Here is a 24661-nt window from a genome sequence, read left to right on the forward strand (position 1 = left end):
AGGTGAGACAGACACACAGCAATGCTTGCTTTACCTGGCAATGTTTAAGCTAAGGAGACAGAATCAGGTGGGTTTCCAAACAGTTTCTGAGTTGGTGGTAAGGCTCATCTTTGGATGCTTAGTTATTAGAAGCTACAAGGATAGCCTTGAGTGGGTCGGAATGGGCGTGGCTGTTATTAGCTCACATGACACACACTTCTCGGTGTTCGGCTGGAGCTGCCATGTGGAGGGCCACCATGGAGACAGAGGAAGCCTGTGGCCACTGCTTCATTGAACAAGCTGAGGCTCATGCTTGATAAAGCTGCCTGTGAGGTTACAATGTAGCTCAGTGCTGGAACACTTCCTGTAAGGTGCCCAAGGCCCTTCTCAGTCCCCAACCACAAAAACTGAGATAAAGTATAAGAAAATCCCCAAGTGGCCTGGAGATGTAACTCAGTTGGCAGAGTGCATGAATCAGGTTAGAGGTGGGGCCCAACCCATTTTGGTCTGTACTCCTTTAAATATCGCTTTAGGAGGCAAGGTTCTGGGCCCACAGCCACGACCATTTGAGGTACTAGGAATCAGTTTTTGAGATACACGGGGGGGGGGGGGGGGGGGGGCTGGCAGGAAGAGTGAGATCGATCCAGCAATCACACTATTCCAAAGGGAATGAAACCAATAGGTAGATTTTTTTCAGCACTTCACAATAGCTAAGATAACAAATCACCTTGAGGGTCCCTTGACAGGTGAACGGGCAAAGAAACTGGCGTGAGCATATAGTGGAATACTACTCAGCCTCAAAAACGGAGGGAAGTGTGTGGTTTGAAGCAGCATGGGGGAACTTGCAGGACATTATGTTAAGTTAGCCAGACACAGACAGACAAAGATCACAAGATGTCACTTAACATATGGAACCCAAAACTGTTGAACTCAGGGGCTGCAGAGATGGTCCAGCATTTAAGAGCACTGGCTGCTCTTCCAGAGGATCCAGGTTCGATTCCCAGCACCCACATGGCAGCTCACAACTGTCTGTAATCTTGTTCCAGGGGATCCAACACCCTCACATGGACGTGTATGCAGACAAAACACCAATGCATAGAAAATAAAAATAAATATGTATAAAAACTGAATTTGTAGATGTAAAGCACAAAGGGGCTTAGGAAGATGTGCATACAAAATTCAGACAGGAGAAATGGGTTCAAGAGTCTATTGCACAACGCAATGGCTACCGATAATGACAATGAACAGCCAATTTTAATTCATGATGGTGACACATCTCATGAACGTGCCACTAGGTGATTCTGTCATTGTGTGTAGATGATTTACACAGACTGGGGTGACAACAGTGTCATTAGGCTATATAATCTTAGAGTATATGATTATACTAAGTGCATGATTATACATTTTTTTTTTGGTTTTTCGAGACAGGGTTTCTCTGTGGTTTTGGAGCCTGTCCTGGAACTAGCTCTTGTAGATCAGGCTGGTCTCGAACTCGCAGAGATCCGCCTGCCTCTGCCTCCCAAGTGCTGGGATTAAAGGCGTGCGCCACCACCGCCCGGCCATGATTATACATGTTTGACAGAACATTGACTTTCATATTTTGAGGCAGGGTCATACTCTGTAGCTTAGGCTAACCTGGAACTCACTATTTAGCTTCATGATTGTAATTTTCATTTTGGACATGTCCTACTATGTAGCCCAGGCTGGCCCCAGCTCTCAGGGTAGTGTTTTTCTTGCCTTTGCCCCCTGAGTAGATGAGACTATAGGTGTGTGCCAACGTGCCTGGCATGTATTATATTCTTGGGAGGCGAAAGGAAATATGGGAGCCAGACTGAGGAGAGTGAAGATCAAGATCATGGCCCAGTCTAGGAGGACCTGGGGAGGACAAGCTACTCAGAGGTGAATCTCCAGCAGATAGCGCAGACGGCACTGGCTCTCCTGGTATATGAGGTACTCGCTCTGGCTGAAGCTGGAGCTTTGGAACGATGGGCATGGCACAGGTCGACCTTGAGGGACCACCACCTGCTGCCCATCCAGCTCTAGTTCAATGTCCTGGGTGGGATCTGTAAGGGATGGATTGCCAAGGGGTCACTGGTGCCTAGTGCTACCTATGTCTTGCTCCCTGTGACTTGCCACCTGCTACAGGGAGTGCCACCTTATCCCCATTTCCCCCCTGAAAACCCCAGGCTAACGCTCATCAATGACATGACTTTTTCAGCCCTCTTGACCCCCTGGAGGGATCTGTTGACTCAGTGGGTGTTTGTTGGACGACTAGGGGAATCAGTTCCCCCAGGAAGACTGTATGGTTTTGTCTCTACAGTCCGCTCTCCTTGTCTTCTGAGGATGTCCCCAATCCCTTATGTCAACCCCACCTTTATCTATAGACCCACCCAATATCTGGGGCTCACCAGGCTCTGTTTTGCCTCGGGCGATGACACTGTCAAAGCCAGGGGGTGGGCTCCTCAAGCTGGGATCATCGATGGTGATGTGGTGCTCTTTGCCTAGGGCCACCTCGCCCAGGAACATGTAGCCCACATGGTGGTTCCCACAATACATGGGAGTAACTAGAGGACAAAGAGGTTCATGGCAGGAGGAAACAGCTCAGGCCCCTGGCCAGCTCTTTCCTGCAGTGGCAATGCTGTCTGCGCCAGTTCTGCAGCTCATGAAACACTAGCCACCGTCCAGCACCCCTCGTCCTGGCCTGCTCCTTCCCACATCAGTGGCCTCCCTGTCCCTCCCGTTCCCTTCCCCCACCTCCCACAGGCTGTCCGCTAGTGAATCAGTGATGGTGCCCCAGCCTGGGAGCTGGGAAGGGGCACCTCTCCCTACTTTGTTTACTTTGTCATTGGCACCCCTCAGGCGAGCACCCCCACCCCTGCCAGCCCATCTTTCTTGGGGTCCCCTGTCCTCTTGATAGATCTCTTTATCCACCAAGAACTTCAGCCCCATCTGTTCTTGGTTAAACCTTGCTTTATCGGTCTCGCAGGTGATGGCAGCCTCCAGGGATGTGTTCAGCCTGGGCTGGTGGGGTCACTTGAGTCACTTAAGGACACCCTGACCATGAATTTGGAATGCCTTTGACCTTTTGCCACCTGCTGCCACACTACTGCCTCACACATTCTGCTCACGGGTTCTCTCATCTCAGTTCTGGAGCCCTGGAGCCAGGGCCAGTGTTCATAGGGGCGGAACGGAGACGGAGACAGGGATAGACAGAATCAGAGAGGAAGAGAGGCAGAGAGAGACAGGACCCACCCCCCATCCCTCTGCCACCCACTTCACCGCTGCACCCACTGAGATTCTTCCGTGTGCACATCCACACGGGCTCTCTGTGGCTTTCTGGTCCCATGTCCCTGCCCCTCCTTCCGCACAGAACACACTGGTAAGTCTTGGCACACACAGCCTTCTCCCCTCTCCGTAGTGATTTCTCTTTTTCTGCTCAGAGTCTGTTTGCTGCTCTCATCCTCCCCCACCCCCAACCCCTTCCAGGATGACATGTCCCTGACTGCCAGGTGCTTCTTAGGGCATCTCACTGTGTGCTCAGGTCAGGAATATTTTCAAGATTCCTCCCTCAGGATTGGGCCCAGCACATCTTCGTGCCTTCACCCCAACCCAGGTCTTGACCCAGGGGAACCTCACCATAGCCAGCTGACTTGCTGTTCTCCGAGGCAAAGTAGATACCCTTGCCAACACGGCCACCGGAGTGTGGCATGATTCGGAGACCACTGGTGAGGATAGCAGCCACCACAGCCACATTGGTGCCGTGCCACAGCAGCCTCCGGTTGTTTAGTTTAGAGTGGGCCTTGAACCTGTCTCCCTGAGTGGGGAAAAGTGGAAAATGGTAATGACAACATCACATGACGGCTCATGTGTCCCTCCTTCTCACGGACGGCATGACCAAAGCTGAGGGCCCCACAGGTAGCTGGCATATACTAGGCCTGGTGGAAACGGATCAGAGATTTTGAGCCAATTTAGCAAGGGGCAGGTAAGTAAATGTTATCCCCTAAGGGACAGGGTGGTGATCTAGGGGCTGAATATCCCTTACCTCCCCTTCTCTGTTCACTTTCCAAACATGTTGCAGAGTTGGGCATCTGGAGCTGTTGCCAGTCTGTTCCAGGTAGGTCTGTATTGCCTGGGGGAGAGCAGAGCCTGGTGACCAAGGTTGGGAGACTCGGGGCCCAGTGCCCTGTGGTCTCTCACTTTACAGCTCTCCTTAGGCCTGGGCATGCAGGAGAGAATGCGGAGAACCAGGGCTCCCCAGGTACCTCAAGGGCGGGTGGGTAGAGCTTACCTTGTACTCGGGCCCCCCATTGTCCAGCAGTTGAAGCTGGCACCTGAGGAGCTGGTAGTCCCTGTCCAGTGGGTGTGGCACTTCTTCCAGTTTCTCCTCCTCCCCATTTGCCTGCAAGGTCTGGGCCAGCTCGATGTCTGCCAGCACCTAGGATAATGAACACCGGAGCTTGTCTGCCTCCTGGCTTCCACCTCCAGCCTCTCCCACCTGTCTGTCCCCACCCCATCTCTCTGTCTGGCTTTCTCCTCTCTTGGCCCTCAGCCTGCCCATTGTAACCTGGAGTCCATGACCATCTGCTCCTCTCCTCTTTGCCCAGTCTGTCTGGTACCCTCGGGGCCCGCCATCCCTCACCAGCAGCATGTCCTTCTTGGCCTGAAGGATCTCAGGGGAGTTAATGGGCGGAGGCCGGCTGCGGCCAAAGTTGTGCGGAATGACGGTGTAGAAACGAGACGACAGCTCCTCCAGGCTCTGACCGCCACCAGTGGGCTTTTTAATGGCCTCCTCTAGAGTTTCCAAGACCTCAAAGCCCCGTGCAATCTGCTGCTTGCTCAGCTTTCCCAAGGGCATCTTCTTCACATCTGGGGGATGAAGGGATAGTCTCAGTCCTGCACCCCCTGATATTGGGGCCCTGCCCCTTCCCTCAGAGCCCCTCTTCACCCAGGTTCATGAGGGTCATCGCGTTCTTGAACATCTCTTTGCTGAAGATGTTGGTGATGAGCTTCTGAGTGGCAGGGTCCAGGGAGCAGGGCTTAACCACAGTCCTCACTGAGCCTCCATCCACCTGCGGAGAGAAAAACTGTGTGGGCAGGAGCAGCTGGGCAGGATGCTCTCACCAGGGGAAGGGTGGGACATTTGTAAAGGCCCAGGCTGAGGCGAGAGAAAGAGGCCAGTATTTGAGTGTACACTGCCTGACAGGCAGGCAGGCAGGCAGGCCCTTCCCTCTGCCCCACTGCCCCACCCCTGTCACCTTCATTACAGCCTCTTGAGTCTCTGCCTCTCCCTGCACTTCGATAAGTGTGTACTTGTTAGGATGGGCCACAAAGTGTTCCCGCTCCTCCCATTTGTTCTTAGTCTTCTCCCGAAATTTCTTCTCAAAGTCCTTCTTTGCGTCTTCCAGGCAGACGAAGGGGTTCATTTTGGTCTGGCCCACCTCTCCCTGTAAGTGACAACTTTCAGGGGTGTGTCCATCAGAAATGTGTGCCGGCTAGCAGAAGGCGAAGTGGGACAGCCAGCTACAGTGGCTCTTTGGGGACTCTTGAAGTGTTTGCAGAGGAGGGCGGTTTGCGGGAGGCACACTGGTAACGGGTCACTCACCACCCGGCCCCAGCGGTTCCAGCAGAAGAAGTGACCATCCTCCTCCAGCAGCTGGATGATGTAGAACTTGTTATTGTTGTTGCCGATGTTGGTCTGGTTCAGGGTACAGTCATAATCCTCGTGGACCTGTGTGGGGTGAGGCCGGAAGGCAGCTGGGCTGGGTGTGCACACTGGGCATGGGCTGGGTGTGCACACTGGTGGACATCACAAGGGGTTCTGTTTTGGCACTTGGTATAATGACTGTGCTGTTGGGGACACAGTCTGACTGGATTTGAATAAGGTCTGCTGTGGGAGATGGAATTTGGAGAACACGCATCTATTTCCTGGGTGGGGGAATCTGAAAGATTCCTGGCTCTGTCCTGAGGGCTGAGTTTGAGGGAGCACCGGTGAGTCCTGGGGAAACCGAGTCAGACCCCATCCCTGAGTGTGATGCAAGAGGCAACTCCCTTGTCTGGTGGTCAGACCTGACACACCTTGATCTGATAGAATACAGTCCACCTCTGTGGTCTTAAGAAGACATGTAAGCAACCCCTAGCTTCCTTAAAGACTTTGAGCTACTGGGCTAGAATGGAGACCCCCAAGGAGGAGAAGGTTGTGGCCTGAACATGGGTGGAGCTCACCTGAGTTTTGGGATTGCGGCTGAGTGGGCATATGGGGTCCACACGGATGATGCGCTGGTCTGCAGGAGCTGCTCTGAGAGCCTCAGCGGTGGAGCGGAAACTATCCTCCTCCCCTGCCCCCTGTTGCCTCTTCTTGGAGCCCTCAGCCTGCACCGAAGACTTTCGTTTTGGAGCCATGGCTATCCTGGGGCATGGGGTAGGGAGTGTTCAGGCTGGCGTTTTTAAGAGACTGGCCTCCTCTTTTTGCTATACAAATCCACATTTCTAAAACCGCACTTTGTACCTCAGATATGCTCCCTCCCTAGGTGGTAAGGGCACGGCTAAAGCCTGCCCAGTCTGCCCACCCTGGGCTAGGAAGAAGTCGGATCCCTACCCTCTCAGCTCGCCTGCATGCCCCGAGGTAATAGAAAAAGTGAAAGCGGACTAGCCACTCCCACTTGTTGGCATCTTCCTTTCTTAGAGCATTTCCTCCTCCTGTGGGAAGCAGGGATCTGGCAATACTGCTGACTGAATCTTCTGAGCTATGGGGGTTGGGAGGTGGGGGAGGGCAGGGCCCTTACAAGCAGCCAGATCTACTCCCCTAGAGCTGAGGTATAGAAGCCTCTTCCTAACACTCCAGAGTTCAGGGGTGCTAGCCAAGGTCTCAGATAAGTGGCCTTCAACTGCCACAGATAAATCACCTTTACCCACCCTTCCCTGTCCCGTAGAGGACTCCGGGGAAGGACCACAGGACACTCACCCAAAAGAAGCAGGACCCTTGAAGTGGTGGCTGTCACCCACCCAGCCTGGTATCAGGAATGCTGGCTGAGTGCACCACCCAAGAAACAAGTTCCAAGTCCGGGCTTGTCTGGTGACCCTCTTCGAGCCTTCTGCTTCTCTTATGGTAGGGATTTCCCAGCAACCACCAGAGGAGGGGGAAGAGCATAAGAGGGTGTAGAATTCCAGTTATTTGGCTACTAGTGGGGTGAGTCAGAGACTGGGCAGGCCGAAGTTGGTGACTGTGCCACAGATGAGAGGACACTAATCTGGACACATCTAAAACCGCAGGGCCTGACACACCCTTCGTGCAGCCTCGACCAGGCTCTTGCCGCACGTATCCGTTATCTGCCCGACTTTGACCCTGGGTTTATTTATTTATTTATTTATTTTGGTTTTTCGAGACAGGGTTTCTCTGCGGTTGTGGAGCCTGTCCTGGAACTAGCTCTTGTAGACCAGGCTGGTCTCGAACTCACAGAGATCCGCCTGCCTCTGCCTCCCGAGTGCTGGGATTAAAGGCGTGCGCCACCACCGCCCGGCATGACCCTGGGTTTAGATACTGTCTACTTTCCAGGGTTGCCTGGATTCCATTCTCTGTGTATTAGAGCTTGGCTGAAAAGCCTTGTGTCCCCTCCCCAGACTGGAAAAATTGAATCACTCTCGGAACGAGGAAATCCGCACCTCTGTCGCCCTCCAGTGGTTATGAGGCGCAAACACAAAGAATGGCCTCCTAGCCCCACCCCTCCCTGGAAACCGGGCGGCAGCAGAGCGCAAGCGCCACAGACCCAAGCCGGAAACAGGAAGAGAGACTAGCTTTCTAGTCCCGTCGGCGCTGGAGCTTATAGAAGCTTTTGGGGGCGTGGCCAACGGGTCGGCCCAATGGGCAACTGGGGGAGTGACAGGGTCTCCTGGAGGGTCCAATGGAGCTGCGGGAGGCGGGGCCCGCCGCGCCGTACGAACCTATCAGGGCTCAGGGTCTTGCCATGCGGCCGGGGTTTAGCTGCCATGTGAGTTCTCCTGCAGCCGCAGCAGCACCCTGATGAGCATGTCCACCGCCGTGGCAACTCGTAAGCGGGCAAAGCCGGCCCCCGGGCCCGGGGCTGCTGCGGGGGCCGGCAAGCGGCGGCGAAAGGTGAGCATGGCGTTCCCTCGGGCACGACCGGTCTCGCTACTGCGACAGCCATCGTTCCATCCCAGGGCACTCATCGGGGCTCATACCTTCGCCCAGGGCCCCATCCCTTCGCTCAGGGTCCCATCTGGATGCAGCCCCAACCTCTTTCTTCTACCCACCGAATCCTGGAAGGCCTTCCGTTTGGCCAGGGCCAAGAGCCACTGCCTTTCTCAGGGTCTTGAGCAAGAAAGGGTCGTATTATTTCCAGGTCGACTCTGCTGGGGAGAGAGGCAAATCCAAGGGTGGCGGCAAGATGAATGAAGAAATTTCCAGTGATTCTGAGACTGAGAGGTGAGCATTTTTTCCCACCGAGGGGAAGGGTAAACTGAGGCTCACGGTGAATGGACGACTCAGTGAGACTAGTGATAGAGCTGGAGAACTCAGGATTGCCGTTGGCTCACACAGATCGTGGGTCTTTGCGCGGGTATCTGGCTGTGAGATGTCTTTTATCTCTGTGTGACTATGGCGAGGGCCCTGGATCCTTGTGGGAGAGCCTGAGACCTTTTTTGTGTCATGGAGAGGACGCAGGCAGAAGACTGGATTGAGAGGCAAGGGGAGAAGGCTGCAGGGCACACCTGCAACTTCATTCCATTTCCACGCAGTGTCACAGTTACTGATGTCCTTGGACTCCTTTCTGAGATGAAGTCTGCTGTATTGCCAAGGTTGTCCTGGCCTCCTGGGCTCAAATGATCTGACAGCTTTTGCTTCCTAGTTAAAAACGCAGTGTTTATTGGCACATATCTAGCCTTCCCTTGACTCTAACATTAGGGACTGGTTTTAGTGTTGGGGACACAGATGGGCAGCAAGGGGAGAGAGGTGTTGTAGGGAGGCGTGGATCTTGCAGGTATGTGTTCTGAGGAGTGAAGAAGCTTTTTAAAATAGGTGCCTGGCAGTGGTGGCGCACGCCTTTAATCCCAGCACTCGCGAGGCAGAGGTAGGCGGATCTTTGTGAGTTCGAGGCCGTTCTGGTCTACAAGAGCTAGTTCCAGGACAGGCTGCAAAGCTACAGAGAAACCCTGTCTCGGAAAAAACAAACAAACAAACAAACAAAAACAACCAACCAAACAAAAAAGATAAAAGGGCAGATGACAGGTTCATATACAATTCAGAAAGGGGTTCGGACACTTTCCAGTCTCCGTAGGCAATGGGGGTGGCTTTATGGTTTCAAAGGACTGGAACAGGGTGTCATCCCCAGGGGTGGAGGTTCTCAGTCCAGGAAATCCTGACAACATTTTCATCAACTGGACTTAGATGTTCTTTGTCCCCGTCTTCCCCCACCAGGGTTTCTCTGTGTAGCAGCTGTCCTGGAACTCTCCCTGTACACCAGGCTGGCCTTGAACTCATAGATTCACCGGTCTCTGCCTCCTGAGTGCTAGGGTTACCAGCCTGGCTAGCAATTCTGCTTCTAAAAGTCAATGTCTGTTGCCTTAACTCATACATAGAAACAGTCTCTTTTGATATAAAGTTTTTCCATGTAGCTCTCCTGGAACTAGCTATATAGATCAGGCTGGCCTCAAACTCAAGGACATCCACCTGCTTTTGCCTCCAGGACCTGTGCTAAACATTTTAAGTTTGTTTTTATTTATATGCATATATGTGTACATGCATGAGTTTGTATGCACTACTTGAGTGCAGGTGCTCCAGGAGGACTGAGGGCATTCGATCCCCTGGAACTGCAGTGACAGGTGTTTGGGTGCACCAGTGTGGGTGCTAGGGATTGAACCCAGGTTCTCTGCAAGAACAGCAAGAGCTCTTAACTGATGGCCATCTTCCCAGCTCACTTAAGTATTTTACAAAGTTGTATAACAACATGTATTAACTATAGAAGTACCTCTCAGTTTTTTTCTGTTGATCCTCTATCATGGACAAAAATAAAGAGAAATGTATAACACATAAAATTCAGGTCTGAAATATCTTTTCTTACAAAAGCTACTTTTTAGCAAAAAATGATGCCAGATGTGGTGGCCCACACCTTTAATCCCAGCACTCTGGAGGCAGAGGCAGGCGGATCTCTGAGTTAAAGGCCAGCGTGATCCACAGAGCAAGTTCTAGGATAGCCAGGGCTACATGGAGAAACCACCTCTGGGAAAATGGAGAAGAAAGAAAAAGCAGAATTGCTAAATCCAGTTTATAAGTTTTGGCATTCTGCTGAGCCTGTCTCCTCTACTTTCCTCTTAGTAACCCTTAAATAACTGACTAGTTGGTTTGGGTAAACTCTGTATAGTCAGAACTCTGGGCTGTGCCCTGGCTTTGACCTTCCTGAGAGGTGTCTCAGTTTTGAGGCGGGTGCTTACTGTGTATCCCTGGCAGGCCTGAAACTTGCTCTGTAGACCAGGCTGGACTCAGATTCAGAGATCTGCCTGCCTCTGCCTCCCAAGTGCTGGGATAAAACAGAGGTCGGGTAGAGGGAGGGACTGGGAGGAGAAGAGAGAGGGGAATCTGGCTGGAATGTAAAATATACAGGTAAATAACTTATTTAAAAATTTCATTAAAAATAACTAGATTAAGACAAAAAAGGCATACTCCACCACACTGGGCTTCCTGAAAGGTTGTAAGATCCCTTCTGATGGAAGTCCTGGGCAAGATCTTGATTGGGTGCTGGGAAATAGAGCAGCAAACAGACTGGATGTCTTGTGATCAGAGGACCAGAAGCCCTGCACTTCCTGCTTATGAGCTCTCAACACTTCCTCCAGCTCCCAGGAGGAGATCGAAACCTTTGAGTGAAGGGAGCGTCCTCAGCTGGCCTAGGGACCGGGGCTTGGAAGGGACAGCCAGAAACTCACCAGTACAGGGCTAAGTCAGTACTACTTAGGATTCACTTGGAGCCTAGTCCTCGGGGTCCAAGGAGGATGCTGGGGCAGCGAGCCTAGCCCAGCATGTCTGTCTCTTGGGTTCTGCTAGAACTCGCTGCCCTGTTTCTTGGAGCAGTTGTCACCCTGGCATCGCCTTTTCTGTTCTGCGTGTTGCGTCTCCTGTTTCTAGTACCTTGTTCTGCGTGTTGCATCTCCTGTTTCTAGTACCTTGTTCTGCGTGTTGCATCTCCTGTTTCTAGTACCTTGTTCTGCGTGTTGCATCTCCTGTTTCTAGTACCTTGTTCTGCGTGTTGCGTCTCCTGTTTCTAGTACCTTGTTCTGCGTGTTGCGTCTCCTGTTTCTAGTACCTTGTTCTGCGTGTTGCATCTCCTGTTTCTAGTACCTTGTTCTGCGTGTTGCATCTCCTGTTTCTAGTACCTTGTTCTGCGTGTTGCATCTCCTGTTTCTAGTACCTTGTTCTGCGTGTTGCATCTCCTGTTTCTAGTACCTTGTGCTTTTCTCTAGTTTTTGAAGCTCAGTAGGAGGAAAGGATCAGTTCTTTGTCACTCTGTACATCTGACAATCCTCAGCAGGGAGTTTGAGATAGTCTTACTCTGGCTTGGGCTGACCTTGAGTCTTACCTTCCAAATTCTAGGATTTTAGGTATGCCACTGTCCCTGGCTGATAATGTGGTTTTTTTGGGGATGGTGATTGAACTCAGGACCTTTATAGGCTAAGCCCATGGTCTATCACTGAGCCATACCCATTGTGGTATCCTTATTTGTCACTGTTTTGTCTAGGCACCTCCTCTTCCTCCTCCTCTTTGTTCTCTTCTCCCCCCCCTTCTTCCCTCACCCCACCCCATACTGGCTGTTTATTCCAGGACCTCAAGCATGTTTGTCTTCCTTTGCCACTGAGCTAAGTCTGCAGGCCTGCCATTGTTATTTCTGATCTTTTGTATACAACCTGGTTTCTCTTAGAAGCTTATGGAATCTTCTTTTTCCCATATTGTTGAGCTTTTATAATCATTTCCTGGTGTTGGGGGGAGGTGGCCATTTTCACATTGTGCTGGATGGCCCTGAGTGGGATCTTCAGTTGGACAAGTCTCAAGTCGCATCTGTTTTCTGCATGTGTCTTTGGCCTGGGGTTGGCAGGGGCAGGGTTGCCATTGAGGAAGCCCAGTCTAGAGGCCAGATGCGTAGGGCCAGCCCCTTAGGCCTAGTCCCTTCTTTCCATAGTTTGGCTCCAAGGAAAACAGAGGAAGAGGAGGAGGAGGAGCTTGAGGAGACTGCGCAGGAGAAGAAGCTACGTTTGGCCAAACTCTACCTTGAACAGCTTAGACAGCAAGGTGAGCTGGGGGAACTAGATGAAGGCCGGGGTCTCTGCCAGAACTACCTGTCTCCCTGTTGTAGCCCCAGCCATCTGATGGGCCACTCATAGGTTCCCCCTGTTTGCCAGTGCTGCTGATCTTAACCACCTTGTGGAGGGTGTCTAGGATCTCTATTGGGCCAGTATTCCCCGGGACAGACTAGGCTTGAGGCGAGCTAAGCCCAGTCTGATAAACGAAATCAGGAAGGGACTGTCTAGTTTTCCCTAGAAAGTGCTAGAAGTGCCCTGGGGTAGAGGGCTAGGCATGGGATGGGAGGAGGGAAGGGGACCTTAGCCTTGGGTTATGTGGACTGGTCTGTCCTGCACAGAGGAGGAGAAGGCTGAAGCTCGTGAATTTGAGGAGGATCAGGTGGCGGGACGCTTAAAAGAAGACGTGGTGAGTGTGGAGGGCAGCGGTGAGTGTGGAGGGAGACGGGGCCTCCTTCCAGTTCCTCATTCCTCTTTCTTCTCCTTTGCAGCTCGAGCAGAGAGGCAGGTTACAGAAGTCGGTGGCAAAGGAGGTGAGTGGGCAGGGCACTTTGGTATAACGTTAGAAAGTCAGTGCACTTACCTGGGTTGACAAGCAGATGGCTTAGTGCCCCTCAGGCTGTTGGAGTCTTTTTGTGGAATACAGTGGTAGATACTTGGGCAGATATGACTAGGTAATGAAAGGTCTTATTCTCACGACCTTGGGTCCTGTTTTCCTTCTGGCTAGGGTGGGTGGGTAAGAATAGTTCTGGGTGGGGAGTGTCATCATGGTTCCAACTACAGTGACCTGGTCCTGTAAGAATAGTTCTGGGTGGGGAGTGTCATCATGGTTCCAACTACAGTGACCTGGTCCTGTCTGCCCAGATCCAGGCCCCGGCTCCCACCGACATTCGAGTTTTACGGGGCCACCAGCTCTCCATCACATGCTTGGTTATCACTCCCGACGACCTGGCCATCTTCTCCGCCGCCAAAGACTGCACCATCATTAAGTGTGAGTAAGACCTTGAGGGCCTGTGTCTGGTGCGGAGCCCCGGTGATGGAAGCTACCTAGGAGGAGCTTTGTGAGCGACAGTGGAAGCTTCCAACCAGCGGTAGGGCCTCTGAGCTCCGTGGAGCAAAGACAGGATGAGGATAGTGCTGGGGAGTTGGCCAACGTTGTGCTGGATGGACACTGAATGGAATCTTCCTGTAGGTCAGGTCCCATCCTTCAGTTTTCTACACACGTTGAGGATGGGGACTGAGGCTCAGATGGGCAGCTGGACTGGGAGGTGTTTGAGGCTCTACACTGACCGATGCAGTCCTTGGTCCTTCTAGATTCCTAGTCCTCTGCACCTGAGCCTAGGCCTCGCCTCCCACCTTCATCCGAGGAAGGAGTCATGCCAGCAGTCCCAAAGCGCTTCTATCTCCTCCTCCTCCTCTCTCTCTCTCTCTCTCTCTCTCTCTCTCCCTCTCCCTCTCCCTCTCCCTCTCCCTCTCCCTCTCTCTCTCTCTCTCTCTCTCTCATTCCCTCCCTCCTTTATCTTTTTAATGCTGTTTATTTTGTGTATGGGGTGTGCACCTATGCCACAACCCACGTGTTGATGTCAGGACAACATGTGATAGTCGAGCGAGTAGGTTCTGGGGACTGAATTGAGGTTCACGCACATGGCAAGTGGTCCCCACTGAGCATACTCAATCTCCAAGGCATTTTTAAATTCTTCTCCCTCCCTTGGGGGGTCATGGCTGCCATTGGGGACTATTGCTCCCATTTGGCAGATGAGACCAAAGTGATTTGTGCAGACGCTCACAGCAGCTGAACTGGGTCCCCTGACCCAAGTACTGGGCTCCCTCATGACACTTGTCCATACAGCTCTTTCATAGTGGGGAGGCATGGCTGGCTAAGCCAGTGGTGTCCCCCTTCCCAGTAATCTCTTTCCTCTCTTGGTGGCAGGGAGTGTAGAGACTGGGCGGAAACTGCATGTAATTCCTCGAGCCAAGAAGGGTACCCAGGGGCAGCCTTCAGGCCACAGCAGCCACATCCTCTGCATGGCCATCTCCTCTGATGGCAAGTACCTTGTAAGACTGGGCTGGCCCTGTAGGCAGGTGGGCGGTTTGGCTGTGCAGTGTGTACTTGTGGCTATTAATCTTCATTCCCACAGGCCTCTGGTGACCGAAGCAAACTCATTCTAATTTGGGAGGCCCAGAGCTGCCAGCACCTGTACACCTTCACGGGACACCGGGACGCTGTGTCGGTGAGGCTCTGGGTGTTTAGTGGATGGTGCTGGGCCCCAGCTCATCTTCTGGGGACCTCCTCTCTGGGTAGTGAGTGCTGTGTAAGGGACCTAAGTGTGCTGAAGACACTGGGAGGGATGGAGGGAGATCAGGTCTGGCTGATACAGGGGCAAGGAGGGCCTGAGGGGGGTCCAGCTATTTGAGTACAGGCAAGCATGTTCCTTATTCCACACAGGGCCTCATGTTTTATCTTCAGTGCTCTGTGGGAGGAGGCTTCCTGTGTCACGTGACTTGCTTTAGGAGAGCCTCTGGGCCTGTCTTCTGTTTCCTCTGCTTAGTCCTGACCCTGCTGCCCCTCCCCATCTGCTCTAGGGACTGGCCTTCCGAAGAGGTACCCACCAGCTCTACAGCACTTCCCATGACCGCTCGGTGAAGGTGTGGAATGCAGCCGAGAACTCCTATGTGGAGACCCTGTGAGTGCGCTCGGGCAGATAGCATGTGAATGCTGGTTCATGCGTCCTCTAAGTTCACATGTGACGCTCTCTTCTTCCCTCCAGCTTTGGGCACCAGGATGCTGTGGCCGCATTGGATGCCCTGAGCCGAGAGTGCTGTGTGACCGCTGGGGGCCGGGATGGGACTGTGCGTGTGTGGAAGATCCCAGAGGAATCCCAGCTTGTCTTCTATGGCCACCAGTAAGGCAGTCTGCTGTGGCGTGCCGGGGCTCTATGGGCTGGCGAGAGGGCTGGACCTTGTCCCTCACACGCTCTCTCTCTCTAGGGGCTCCATTGACTGTATCCATCTGATCAATGAGGAGCACATGGTGTCTGGTGCAGATGATGGGTAAGAGTTATCCTCTGATGTGACTGACCACTGCTGCTATGACCATTCCCGCCTGTCAGGGCCTGGACTTGACTCATGGAATCCATCTGGACCAGTGACCCTATCCATATTCCTCAGCTGGCCTGTGTGCTTGGTCCTCCCTGCTCTTTGCCTCTGTCCTGCTCTTGCTCTTGCCCTCAGACTCTCTTCCCTACCCACAGCTCCGTGGCCTTGTGGGGCCTCTCCAAGAAACGGCCGCTTGCCCTCCAGCGGGAAGCTCACGGACTGCATGGGGAGCCAGGCCTGGAGCAGCCCTACTGGGTGTCATCGGTGGCGGCCCTGCTTAATACAGACCTTGTGGCCACAGGTGGGTGCTCTGTGAAGGGGGAAGAGGGGCACAAGGTGACTTGGTGTAGGGGTTGCTCATTGACCCTCTGTCTTCCAAGGCTCCCACAATGCCTGTGTGCGGCTTTGGCAGTGTGGAGAGGGCTTCCGACAGCTTGACCCTCTTTGTGACATCCCCCTGGTAAGTGGTAAATGCATAAGCCTGTCTTTGCCAGACTCTGGGGGCCCGTGGAATGAGCTCTTTCTGCTCTTCCCACAAGCAAGGCCACTTACTGTCGCAGGTTCTGGCAGGGACTCCCTCTTTCCTCCTGCTCTGTCCCCCCTGCCTCTCTGCCCTGTGCTGTCCTGGCTTCAATATACAGGGTTGAGAGTTGCATGGCCAGGGTGGAGGACTGCACTGGGGTTAGCTCTGCCTCGCTTGTACTGGCTTGATTATCCACATTGGAGTGACCTGTGGGGTTGTGGCGGGATATGTCAGGGACAGCTTGAGTCGGGATGGCTGTTCTGGGGTTTCTCGTACCCCACTGCCAGGTGCCAGGCCCTAGGCAGCTCTTGACACACTTGATGGGCACTGCCTCCTGAATCCATTCCCTGCTAGGCTGGCTCTATTTCCCTTGGCTCAGATTGGGAGGCTAAGGCTTCAGGGAGAAAGGACTGGTCCGCCTGACCAGAGACAGTGGGCAGCAGGTTTTCACCAGGCTCTTGACTGATGTTGGCAGCTGTGGTGAGGACTGTCCTGATGTCTTTCCGTGTCCCCCTCAGGTTGGTTTTATCAACAGCCTCAAGTTCTCCAGTGCTGGGGACTTCTTGGTGGCTGGAGTGGGCCAGGAGCACAGGTGTGTGGTGGGGTGCGGGGCTGAGGGCAAGGTGATGGAGGGCGGGGCTGAGGGCAGGGTGATGGGCGGGGTTGAGGGTAGGGTGATGGGGGGTGGGGCTGAGGGCAGGGTGATGGAGGGCGGGACTGAGGGCTGGGTGATGGGCGGGGTTGAGGGTAGGGTGATGGGGGGTGGGGCTGAGGACAAGGTGGCACTCTCCGGCTGGGATTAGGAGGGGGCTGGAGAGTGGGGTGGGTCTGCCTCAGCTGGCGCTCTCATTCCTCACAGGCTTGGCCGGTGGTGGAGGATCAAAGAGGCTCGGAATTCAGTCTGCATCATCCCTCTGCGCAGAGTCCCTGCTGCTCCTGTTGCTGGCTCCTGACACTCGTCCTTATTTAAGTGCTTTCTAGACCCTGCCCCTCTTTTTGTATTAAAGCCTCCTATTTTAGACCTTGTTCCTCTGGTTCCTGGGAGGGTAAGCAGCAGGGGTGTGTGTGACAGGGACTGGAGCTGGCAGAGCCCTGAGGAAGGGCAAGCTGTCAGCTGAAGGCCTGTGGTTGTTTTCAGAGGGCTGTGGGTGGGAACCTCTGCTGGCTCTTGCATGACCTCATCAGCCAGCTGCTTTCAGAGTCTGCTCACCCATCAGCCAAGAAGCTCTGGCTTTCAGTTCTGTGCGCAAGCTCTAACTGGGGTCTGAGGATTTAATGGGATAGCAGGGCCTACACGGCAGGCTGACCCTACTTCCCTACCCTCAGGAAGCTGGAAGGGATAGATGGCACCCCGAAGTGGGAGTCTGCCATGCTTGGGGCAAGGTCAGCACTGGGGAAGAGATCTTTGATCTGATAGCAAGAGCCAGGCAGGAACCCGCTGGAGAGGCATCAGAGGAACACTTGCTTCTGCATGTTGGGTGGTTCACTCCTGCTGTAGGGGTGCAGCAGTGGAGGGGAGGGGAGACTGGGGAGATAGAGGAGTGGGGCAGATGGTCAGGTGCCCTCCAAGGCTTTTTTGAGGAGTGTAAGAAGTGATGGGGAGGACACTGCCCCACCCCTATCCAGGATAGCGGAGTACCGGCTCAGAGGGAAGCCGTGAGAGGGTTGAGAGCTAAGTGACCCATTCTGGGTCCCATTAAAAAGATAACCAAGTGGGTGGAGGCACTTGCTGCCAAGCCTGATGACCTGAGTTCTGTCCTCAGAAGAACCCAGATGGTGGGAGGAGAGAACTGAACCGCAAAAGTTGTCCTCTTGACTTCACACACATGACACGGCACATGTCATCTCGATAAATACAATAAACAAACAGAAAACAACCATCTAGCAGCTGTAGGGGGCGGGGGAGGAGTGCTGGAAGGTGAAGAGGGGGGCCGGGAAGCTGAAGTCACAGGTAGGGTGATGGGAGAGGTGAGGGAATGGCAACAGGCAGGGGCACAGCTGTGACTGAGGTAGGGGCTTGCGGACAACTCACGGATCTTGCTGATGGATGGTCTGGGGATGTGATTTATTTTTTATTTAGTTAAAAATATGAGCAGATAGAGTAGCCAGAGCATAGAGTGCCACGGAAGACGATAGGTAGCTAACAGGATCGCAGGTCAGATGGGAGCAGGTCCCAGGAGCAGCCAGCCTGTGCTTGCTTGGGAGACTGAGGGAGGAAGAAATAAGAAAAAGTACGTGTGTAGGTCTGCGTTTGGCGGACCTCTTGGTGGCATAGCTGAAGTGCTGCCTGTGGGTTTGTGTAGGCTTCACCACTGGCTGTGTTACTAAAACATGGTCTTTCCCAGAACACCTACCTGCTGCTGCCAAACCTCCAGGCCTCTAACGGTGGTGAGGGGCTTTCCTTGGGAGGTGTCCATGATATTTGGGCTTGAGCATTAGTGACCTGTGAATGGGAATGTGAGGGCACAGCTCTCTCGGACCCTCACTTGACCCTGGGCTCAGTGATGGAGGAACAGCAAGTCCTCGCCCTCTGGTCCTTCAGGACTTGCATAGCTCCGCGTTGCTCTTGTCCTTGTTCAATCGGGTAGAGAGAGCACTCCGGGGTGGATGACTGAGACTGTTTTGTCTGGGCTCATTGCCCACATGCTGGTGTCCTGGGGAGTGAGGACAGAAACCTGAGCGGCTCATTTCCAGCTTGTGCTCCTCACCCCAGGCTCAGACAATGGTTTTCCCTTCCCAGTTGGTAAAAAATTCTAGAATGTGAAGAATTCCCCAGAAAGAAAAGTGGTTTTATACTCTTCCTTCTATATCGAGGCTTAGTAGATTCCTGTCTTTATGATTTCAAGGCCAGACTGGGTTATGCTTGGAGTACCAATGTGTACTCAGGAGACTCCTTGGGACGTAGTGTGTGGAGCGTGTGGATGGCACCCGTGTTGGCTGGTGTGTGGAGCGTGTGGATGGCACCCGTGTTGGCTGGTGTGTGGAGCGTGTGGATGGCACCCGCATTGGCTGGTGTAGAATATGGAGCGTGTGGATGGCACTCTGTTGGCTGGTGTGTGGAGTATGTGGATAGGCACCCCGTTGGCTGGTGTAGAATGTGGAGCGTGTGGATGGCATTCACGTTGGCTGGTGTTTGGAGCGTGTGGATGGCACCCGTGTTGGCTGGTGTAGAATATGGAGTGTGTGGATGGTACCCGTGTTGGCTGGTGTAGAATATGGAGCGTGTGGATGGTACCCGTGTTGGCTGGTGTAGAATATGGAGTGTGTGGATGGCACCCGCATTGGCTGGTGTAGAATATGGAGTGTGTGGATGGCACCCGTGTTGGCTGGTGTGTGGAGCGTGTGGATGGCACCCATGTTGGCTGGTGTGTGGAGCGTGTGGATGGCACCCGTGTTGGCTGGTGTGTGGAGCGTGTGGATGGCACCCATGTTGGCTGGTGTGTGGAGCGTGTGGATGGTACCCGTGTTGGCTGGTGTAGAATGTGGAGCGTGTGGCTAGGCACCCACGGTGGCTGGTGGTGTAGAAGACATTTTCTTTGGCAGCCACTCAGCCCTTGACTAATGCCACCTGGTCTTCCAGTCCTCTAACAGCTGTGTGACCACCTTTGTCAGTTCAGCACCTTCTCCAATGCCCGCAAACCCAACCTTGAGGATTCTCTATGGGAGAACATGGTTTCCTTCCTGTAATCAAGCTGCAAAGATGTAGGCATCAAAGATGGAGCCTCATCAACAGTTCCAGGAAACAAATTACAGAGTCCTAGAACTGAGAACAGCAGAGGATATGCAATTCATCTCCACGTGTTTTTAGAAATATAAGTTGGCCTCTTCTAAAATTGTTTTGAAAATACTGCACATATATATAGTTTTTGTTTTTTTAAGACACGTTTTTTTCTGCGTACCCTTGACTGTCTAGGAACTCACTCTGTAGACCAGGCTGATCTTGAACTCAGAGATTAACCTGCCCCTGCCTCCTGAGTGCTGGGATTAAAGGTGTGCCCCACCATTGCCTAGTCACTAACTTTATTTATGTGTCTGCCTATATGTGGATGTCCCGTGGGTGCAGTGCCTGTGGGAGCCAGCAGAGGACACTGGTTGCTTGGAGCTGAAATTGACAGGCAGTGAGTTGCCGGGTGTGGGCTCTGAGACTTAAACTCAGATTCTCTTTAAGAACAAGTTCCACCCAGAAGGACACCCAGGTATCTGAATGACACTAGGCCAGTGTTCTACCCTGAAGCAGGTCCCTGTAGGTGTTTTGATCATGATCTCAGTGTTTTCTTAGAAAGTGAGATTTCTCTGCTGTTAATGTAGCTCATTGCCAATGTCAGCTGACCTCTGGTGAGGTTTTCTTTTTTAGATTTATTTATTTATTATGTATACAGTGTTCTGTCTGCGTGTATGCTTGCAGGCCAATTGAGTACCAGATCTCATTATAAATGATTGTGAGCCATCATGTTGTTGCTGGGATTTGAATTCAGAACCTTTGGAAGAACAACCAGTGCTCTTAACCTCTGAGCCATCTTTCCAGCCCTCTGGGGAGGCTCCTGTGGCAGATGGCAAGTGCATATGTAGAAGATAGTGATTATATCACCCAACAGGAAGCCAGAAATTCAGGGGTGACCCCTGCAATAGTCCTTTCCAAGGGTAGCAACTTCAGTGACATAAGGACCTCCAAGTAGACTCTGACCTACCTCTTAAAGATCTTTTAAAATTTTAAAAATTTTAAATAGCACCCCCACCCATGTATGTGTGCTGAGAGTTTAAAAAACAATGGTCACAAACACCTGTACATTATCCTTTCCAAATTGAGGCTAATGGATCTTTCTGTCACTCTGCACCCACAACCTGCCTCCCGCATCTCATGCACCCCATTAATTTCACACTGACACTTCTAGCCTCACGTGACCCCCTCCTTTTCAGTATACTCCCCCTATTCTATACTAACCATATACATTCTGAAAGCACTGCCCAGTGACTCCTGGGACCGGGCCTCTGGTGGACTCCTGGCCTCATGCTGTCAAAGTGGGTCTTTGGGAAGTAAGATCAGCAGAAAGGGCTCCCTCAGGTAGCAACTGCCTTTCACCTGTCTGGCATTTTCAAGGGCAGAAGAAGAAGACTGAACCCAGACCTGAGATGGAGTCCAGGCTGGTTCTTGGGGTCTTCTGGGCACCGAGTGGTTAGGGTAGGTGCCCTCTGTCGTCACCGTTTGTGTAAATGCCTTTCACCTGTGTTCTTGTTCAGGTACGTCCGTCATCACGCTCAGTCTGCAGTGATGTGAGTGCAGTCACAGTGATGCAACTTCCTCTCCTAACAAATGCCTCTCAGTAGTGAAGATCAACTCATCGTTTCTACTTTTTGAGACTAGCTCAGGCTGGCCTTGATCCCAAAGCAATCCTCCTGCTTCAGCTTCCTAAGTGCTGGAATTACAGGCATGAACCACCATGTCTGACTTAACTCACTTACATTTTAATAGTTATATAGTATTTGAAGGCATAAGCAATTTGCCTCTGTACCTCCCTGAATATGCCCGATCTTGTCCGAAGTTATGAGCAGACTATAAATTATTAAATAAACCCTCCTCCATTGGTGAATATTTAAAAATGCAGGGGCTGGAGAGATGGCTCAGCGGTTAAGAGCATTGCCTGCTCTTCCAAAGGTCCTGAGTTCAATTCCCAGCAACCACATGGTGGGTCACAACCATCTGGAATGAGATCTGGTTCTCTCTTCTGGCCTGCAGACATACATGCACAAAGAATATTGTATACATAATAAATAAATAAATATTTAAAAAAATGCAGGTAAGTGTTGTTACCAATGTTTCATTACCCACCTTTATGTCAATGGGCCAGTGATTCTGGTGATTTGGCTTTGATTTGATTTGATGTGGTATTTATGGCAGAAAGAAAATGGACAGCACTCTGTCTTTTCCTTATACAGGACTCCATTGCTGCCTGAGTCACAGCTGCCCTTGTGACATCATGAGTCACCCTCTGCTCTCAGCTCATGCCAACCCTGGAGCAGCACAAACCTGAGGGGATTTGAACCATCTACACCCACTCCATGTATGGACAATGGTAAACAAGAAAGGGCAGACACATCAGGCTTGTTATGTCTATAAATCTCACGATGAGGGACCCCTCTGATAACTCAAGAATCTAGGAAGCAACCGGGCAGTGGTGGCACACGCCTTTAATCCCAGCACTCAGGAGGCAGAAGCCAGCCTGGTGTACAGACTATGTTTCAGGACAGCCAGGAGTATACAGAGAAACCCTGACTTAGAAAACCTAGGGGGAAAAGAGTCTGGGATGCTCTAGAAGCTGGGGATGTGTGGGGTGCAGAACAGTGAGGGAGAGATGGTAACCCTGCTCTTGATTTCCCCAATTGCTGGTACAGGATAAAAAACAGTCAAAGCCTGAAGACCTTAAAGAACCTACTGGCCATGTTCCTCAGGAGAAGCAGCCAGATGATCTATCCTCAGACACGAAGAAGGCAAAGGTAGGAGGAGATTTGGCTTGGGTGTCTCTGGCCCTTGTTCTTGGTGTGGTACCAAGCTAAGCATAGGAATAAATGATTTCCCCATGTTCCCGTTTCATTTTCAGCCTAAAACTCTGGTTCAGAAATGGAAAGCAGGGGGCTGAAGAGAAGGCTCAGCGATTAAGAGCACTAGCTACTCTTCCAAAGGACCCAGGTTCAATTCCCAGCACTCACTTGGCAGCTCATAATTGTCTGTAACTCCAGTTCCAGGGGATCTGACACCTGCACACAGACATACAAAACAAGGAAGGAAGGAAGGAAGGAAGGAAGGAAGGAAGGAAGGAAGGAAGGAAGGAAGGAAGGAAGGAAAAAATGAGAAGCATATGTTAGTGTGGAATTGAGCAAACTATGACCTCCCAGACCAAAGGCCTGGGACTGAGTCTGGGATGTGCTTGTGGAATGGATGTAGGGAAGTTGGTTTAGACTTGAGTGTGTATTGGTTGGGCGTGGTGGTGCATGTCTTTAATCCCAGCACTTTTGAGACGGAGGAAGGTGGGTCTCTGTGTTCAAGACCAGCCTGGTCCAAGGCTGTTAAACAGAGAAACCTTGTCTCAAAAACAAATAAACCCCAAACCCCCCAAACCAAAACCAAGCAAGAATTGTGTGTGCTTGTTTACACTTGTGCACACAAGTCTGTTTGTCAAGATGAGAAGTGTGAAAGTCATGAGGAAGCCAAACCGGCCTGATGATGCACTTCGGTAATTCCAGCACTTGGAAGAGGAGAGTGAGATGGAGGCCAGCAAGGCTACAGAGACCTTGTCTCAACACATCCCAACACACGCACGCACACACACACATACACACACATGCACACATACGCATACACACATGCACGCACACACACACACGCACGTGCGCACATACACACACGCATACACACATGCACACGCACATACACACACACACGGCAGGGGGCAGAGTGTGAAGAGAAGAATTGAGAACGAGAGAGAGATTGAAATATATGAGTTGGGGGAAATGTAAGAGGAGGATTCAGCAAGAGGAAGGGAAAAGGTCAAGGACAGGGGTAGAGTCAAGGAAGAGAGGAACAGATGAGCTACCGGACTCCAGGAGGGCCTAATGGGATGGGACATGGTCCTGGCTAGGTGGGCAAGCTCACCAGGACATAACCATTTGATAAGTATGTGAGTTGCAGGTTTTGATCCCAGCATGCTAACCTAGGCTATAGGAAAACTGGAACACCAGGGCGGGAGAGACAGACTCCAGGAACTAGGGAGCTGCTAGTGGCCTGAAGCCGGAGGTGACAGAGCAGTAGCGGGACATTGGTCCAGTCTTCTAGTTCCCAGCCAGTGTCCTGAGCAAGGCTATTCATTTCAGCGGGAGAGGGCGGCAGGTACTGATAGGGAATCAGGGCCTTTCTTGGCATATCCTTGGGCTGAGGCAGATGAGGAAATTCACTGAGTATCCCCTCTTTTTCCTTGCAAGTCCCAGAAAAACCAGGATCTCTCTGACAAGACCCCAGTTATAAAGATCCAAGCATGGTGGCGTGGCACACTGGTCCGTAGGGCGCTGCTGCACGCAGCCCTCAGGGCCTGGATCATCCAGGGCTGGTGGCGGCTGATCCTGACGAAGATGATGGAGAAGAAGCGTCAGTCGGTACTGGATGCCTTCCAACGGGAGCAGTGGGCAGTGGTCAGGGTGCAGTCCTGGATCCGCATGTGGCGAGTCCGCAGGCGGTACTGCCAGGTGCTTAGGGCTGTCCGAGTCATCCAGTCTCACTGGAGGTACCACATCTGCGCTTCACGGGGTGTCATCAAGGGCCACTACCGAATTACGGCCAGCCAGATGCATCTTGAGCTGGAGATCTTACTGGGCTCGGGGCCTTGTATCGTGTCTGAGTGTATTCCCCTCCCAATAAAGCAGTGAGGCGGTCTTATGCGGTTTCTCTGTCTGACAAGTTTCTGGAGGGCATGAGGGAAGACACTAACTCTGAAGAGTGGCAACCCTGGGACTAGCTCTTCAACCTCAGCTTCTGAGTCATAATTAGACACCTCAACAGGAAGCTGTTAAGACAGTCCTGCAGAATTCTTATTCCCACTTTTCCCCTGAGCCACCAATAGAGATTAGCCACTTCTCCACATCTGGCCAATGTGGGAGATTCTATGGCATTCTGCTGCAAGTCCCATTCTCTGTGAGTAGCCAGGCCTCAGGCTATACAGACCCAGGAGCTGAGGCTCAGGTCTGTTTTCCTCTGCAAGAGATGTCCAGGCAGTGCTG

The 24661-nt window shown here is 52.3% G+C and overlaps 3 protein-coding genes across 5 annotated transcripts; 2 read left to right on the forward strand and 1 right to left on the reverse strand.

The window, feature by feature from the left end:
- Window positions 1-1388: 1388 nt before the first annotated feature.
- Parp3 (poly(ADP-ribose) polymerase family member 3) lies at window positions 1389-7231 on the reverse strand. 3 transcript variants are annotated; one of them, XM_057767638.1, is made up of 11 exons: window positions 6941-7231; window positions 6202-6380; window positions 5582-5707; window positions 5235-5423; window positions 4925-5048; window positions 4619-4845; window positions 4268-4414; window positions 4022-4108; window positions 3616-3793; window positions 2388-2543; window positions 1389-2042 (listed from the first exon to the last, which is right to left on the reverse strand). In XM_057767638.1, the coding sequence occupies exons 2-11, from the start codon at window positions 6376-6378 to the stop codon at window positions 1873-1875; spliced, it is 1581 nt and encodes a 526-aa protein (XP_057623621.1). In that variant the 5' UTR covers window positions 6379-6380; window positions 6941-7231; the 3' UTR covers window positions 1389-1872. The 3 variants fall into 3 exon arrangements, with proteins under 3 accessions (XP_057623621.1, XP_057623619.1, XP_057623620.1); XM_057767636.1 differs by having other exon boundaries at window positions 6202-6385; XM_057767637.1 differs by lacking the exon at window positions 6941-7231 and adding an exon at window positions 6575-6598 and having other exon boundaries at window positions 6202-6385.
- A 723-nt stretch (window positions 7232-7954) lies between these two features.
- Window positions 7955-16914, forward strand: Rrp9 (ribosomal RNA processing 9, U3 small nucleolar RNA binding protein). The gene is made up of 15 exons (XM_057767841.1): window positions 7955-8089; window positions 8337-8419; window positions 12159-12268; window positions 12618-12685; window positions 12768-12809; window positions 13141-13267; window positions 14207-14331; window positions 14415-14507; window positions 14860-14960; window positions 15045-15179; window positions 15265-15327; window positions 15528-15673; window positions 15753-15832; window positions 16414-16487; window positions 16755-16914. The coding sequence occupies exons 1-15, from the start codon at window positions 7997-7999 to the stop codon at window positions 16846-16848; spliced, it is 1434 nt and encodes a 477-aa protein (XP_057623824.1). The 5' UTR covers window positions 7955-7996; the 3' UTR covers window positions 16849-16914.
- Window positions 16915-19192: 2278 nt separating this feature from the next.
- On the forward strand, window positions 19193-24310 carry Iqcf1 (IQ motif containing F1). Its single transcript, XM_057768413.1, has 3 exons — window positions 19193-19360; window positions 22286-22387; window positions 23870-24310. The coding sequence occupies exons 1-3, from the start codon at window positions 19193-19195 to the stop codon at window positions 24308-24310; spliced, it is 711 nt and encodes a 236-aa protein (XP_057624396.1).
- The last annotated feature ends 351 nt before the right edge of the window (window positions 24311-24661 follow it).

This window comes from Chionomys nivalis, chromosome 4 (genome assembly GCF_950005125.1).
Source record: "Chionomys nivalis chromosome 4, mChiNiv1.1, whole genome shotgun sequence".
Classification (NCBI taxonomy): domain Eukaryota; kingdom Metazoa; phylum Chordata; class Mammalia; order Rodentia; family Cricetidae; genus Chionomys; species Chionomys nivalis.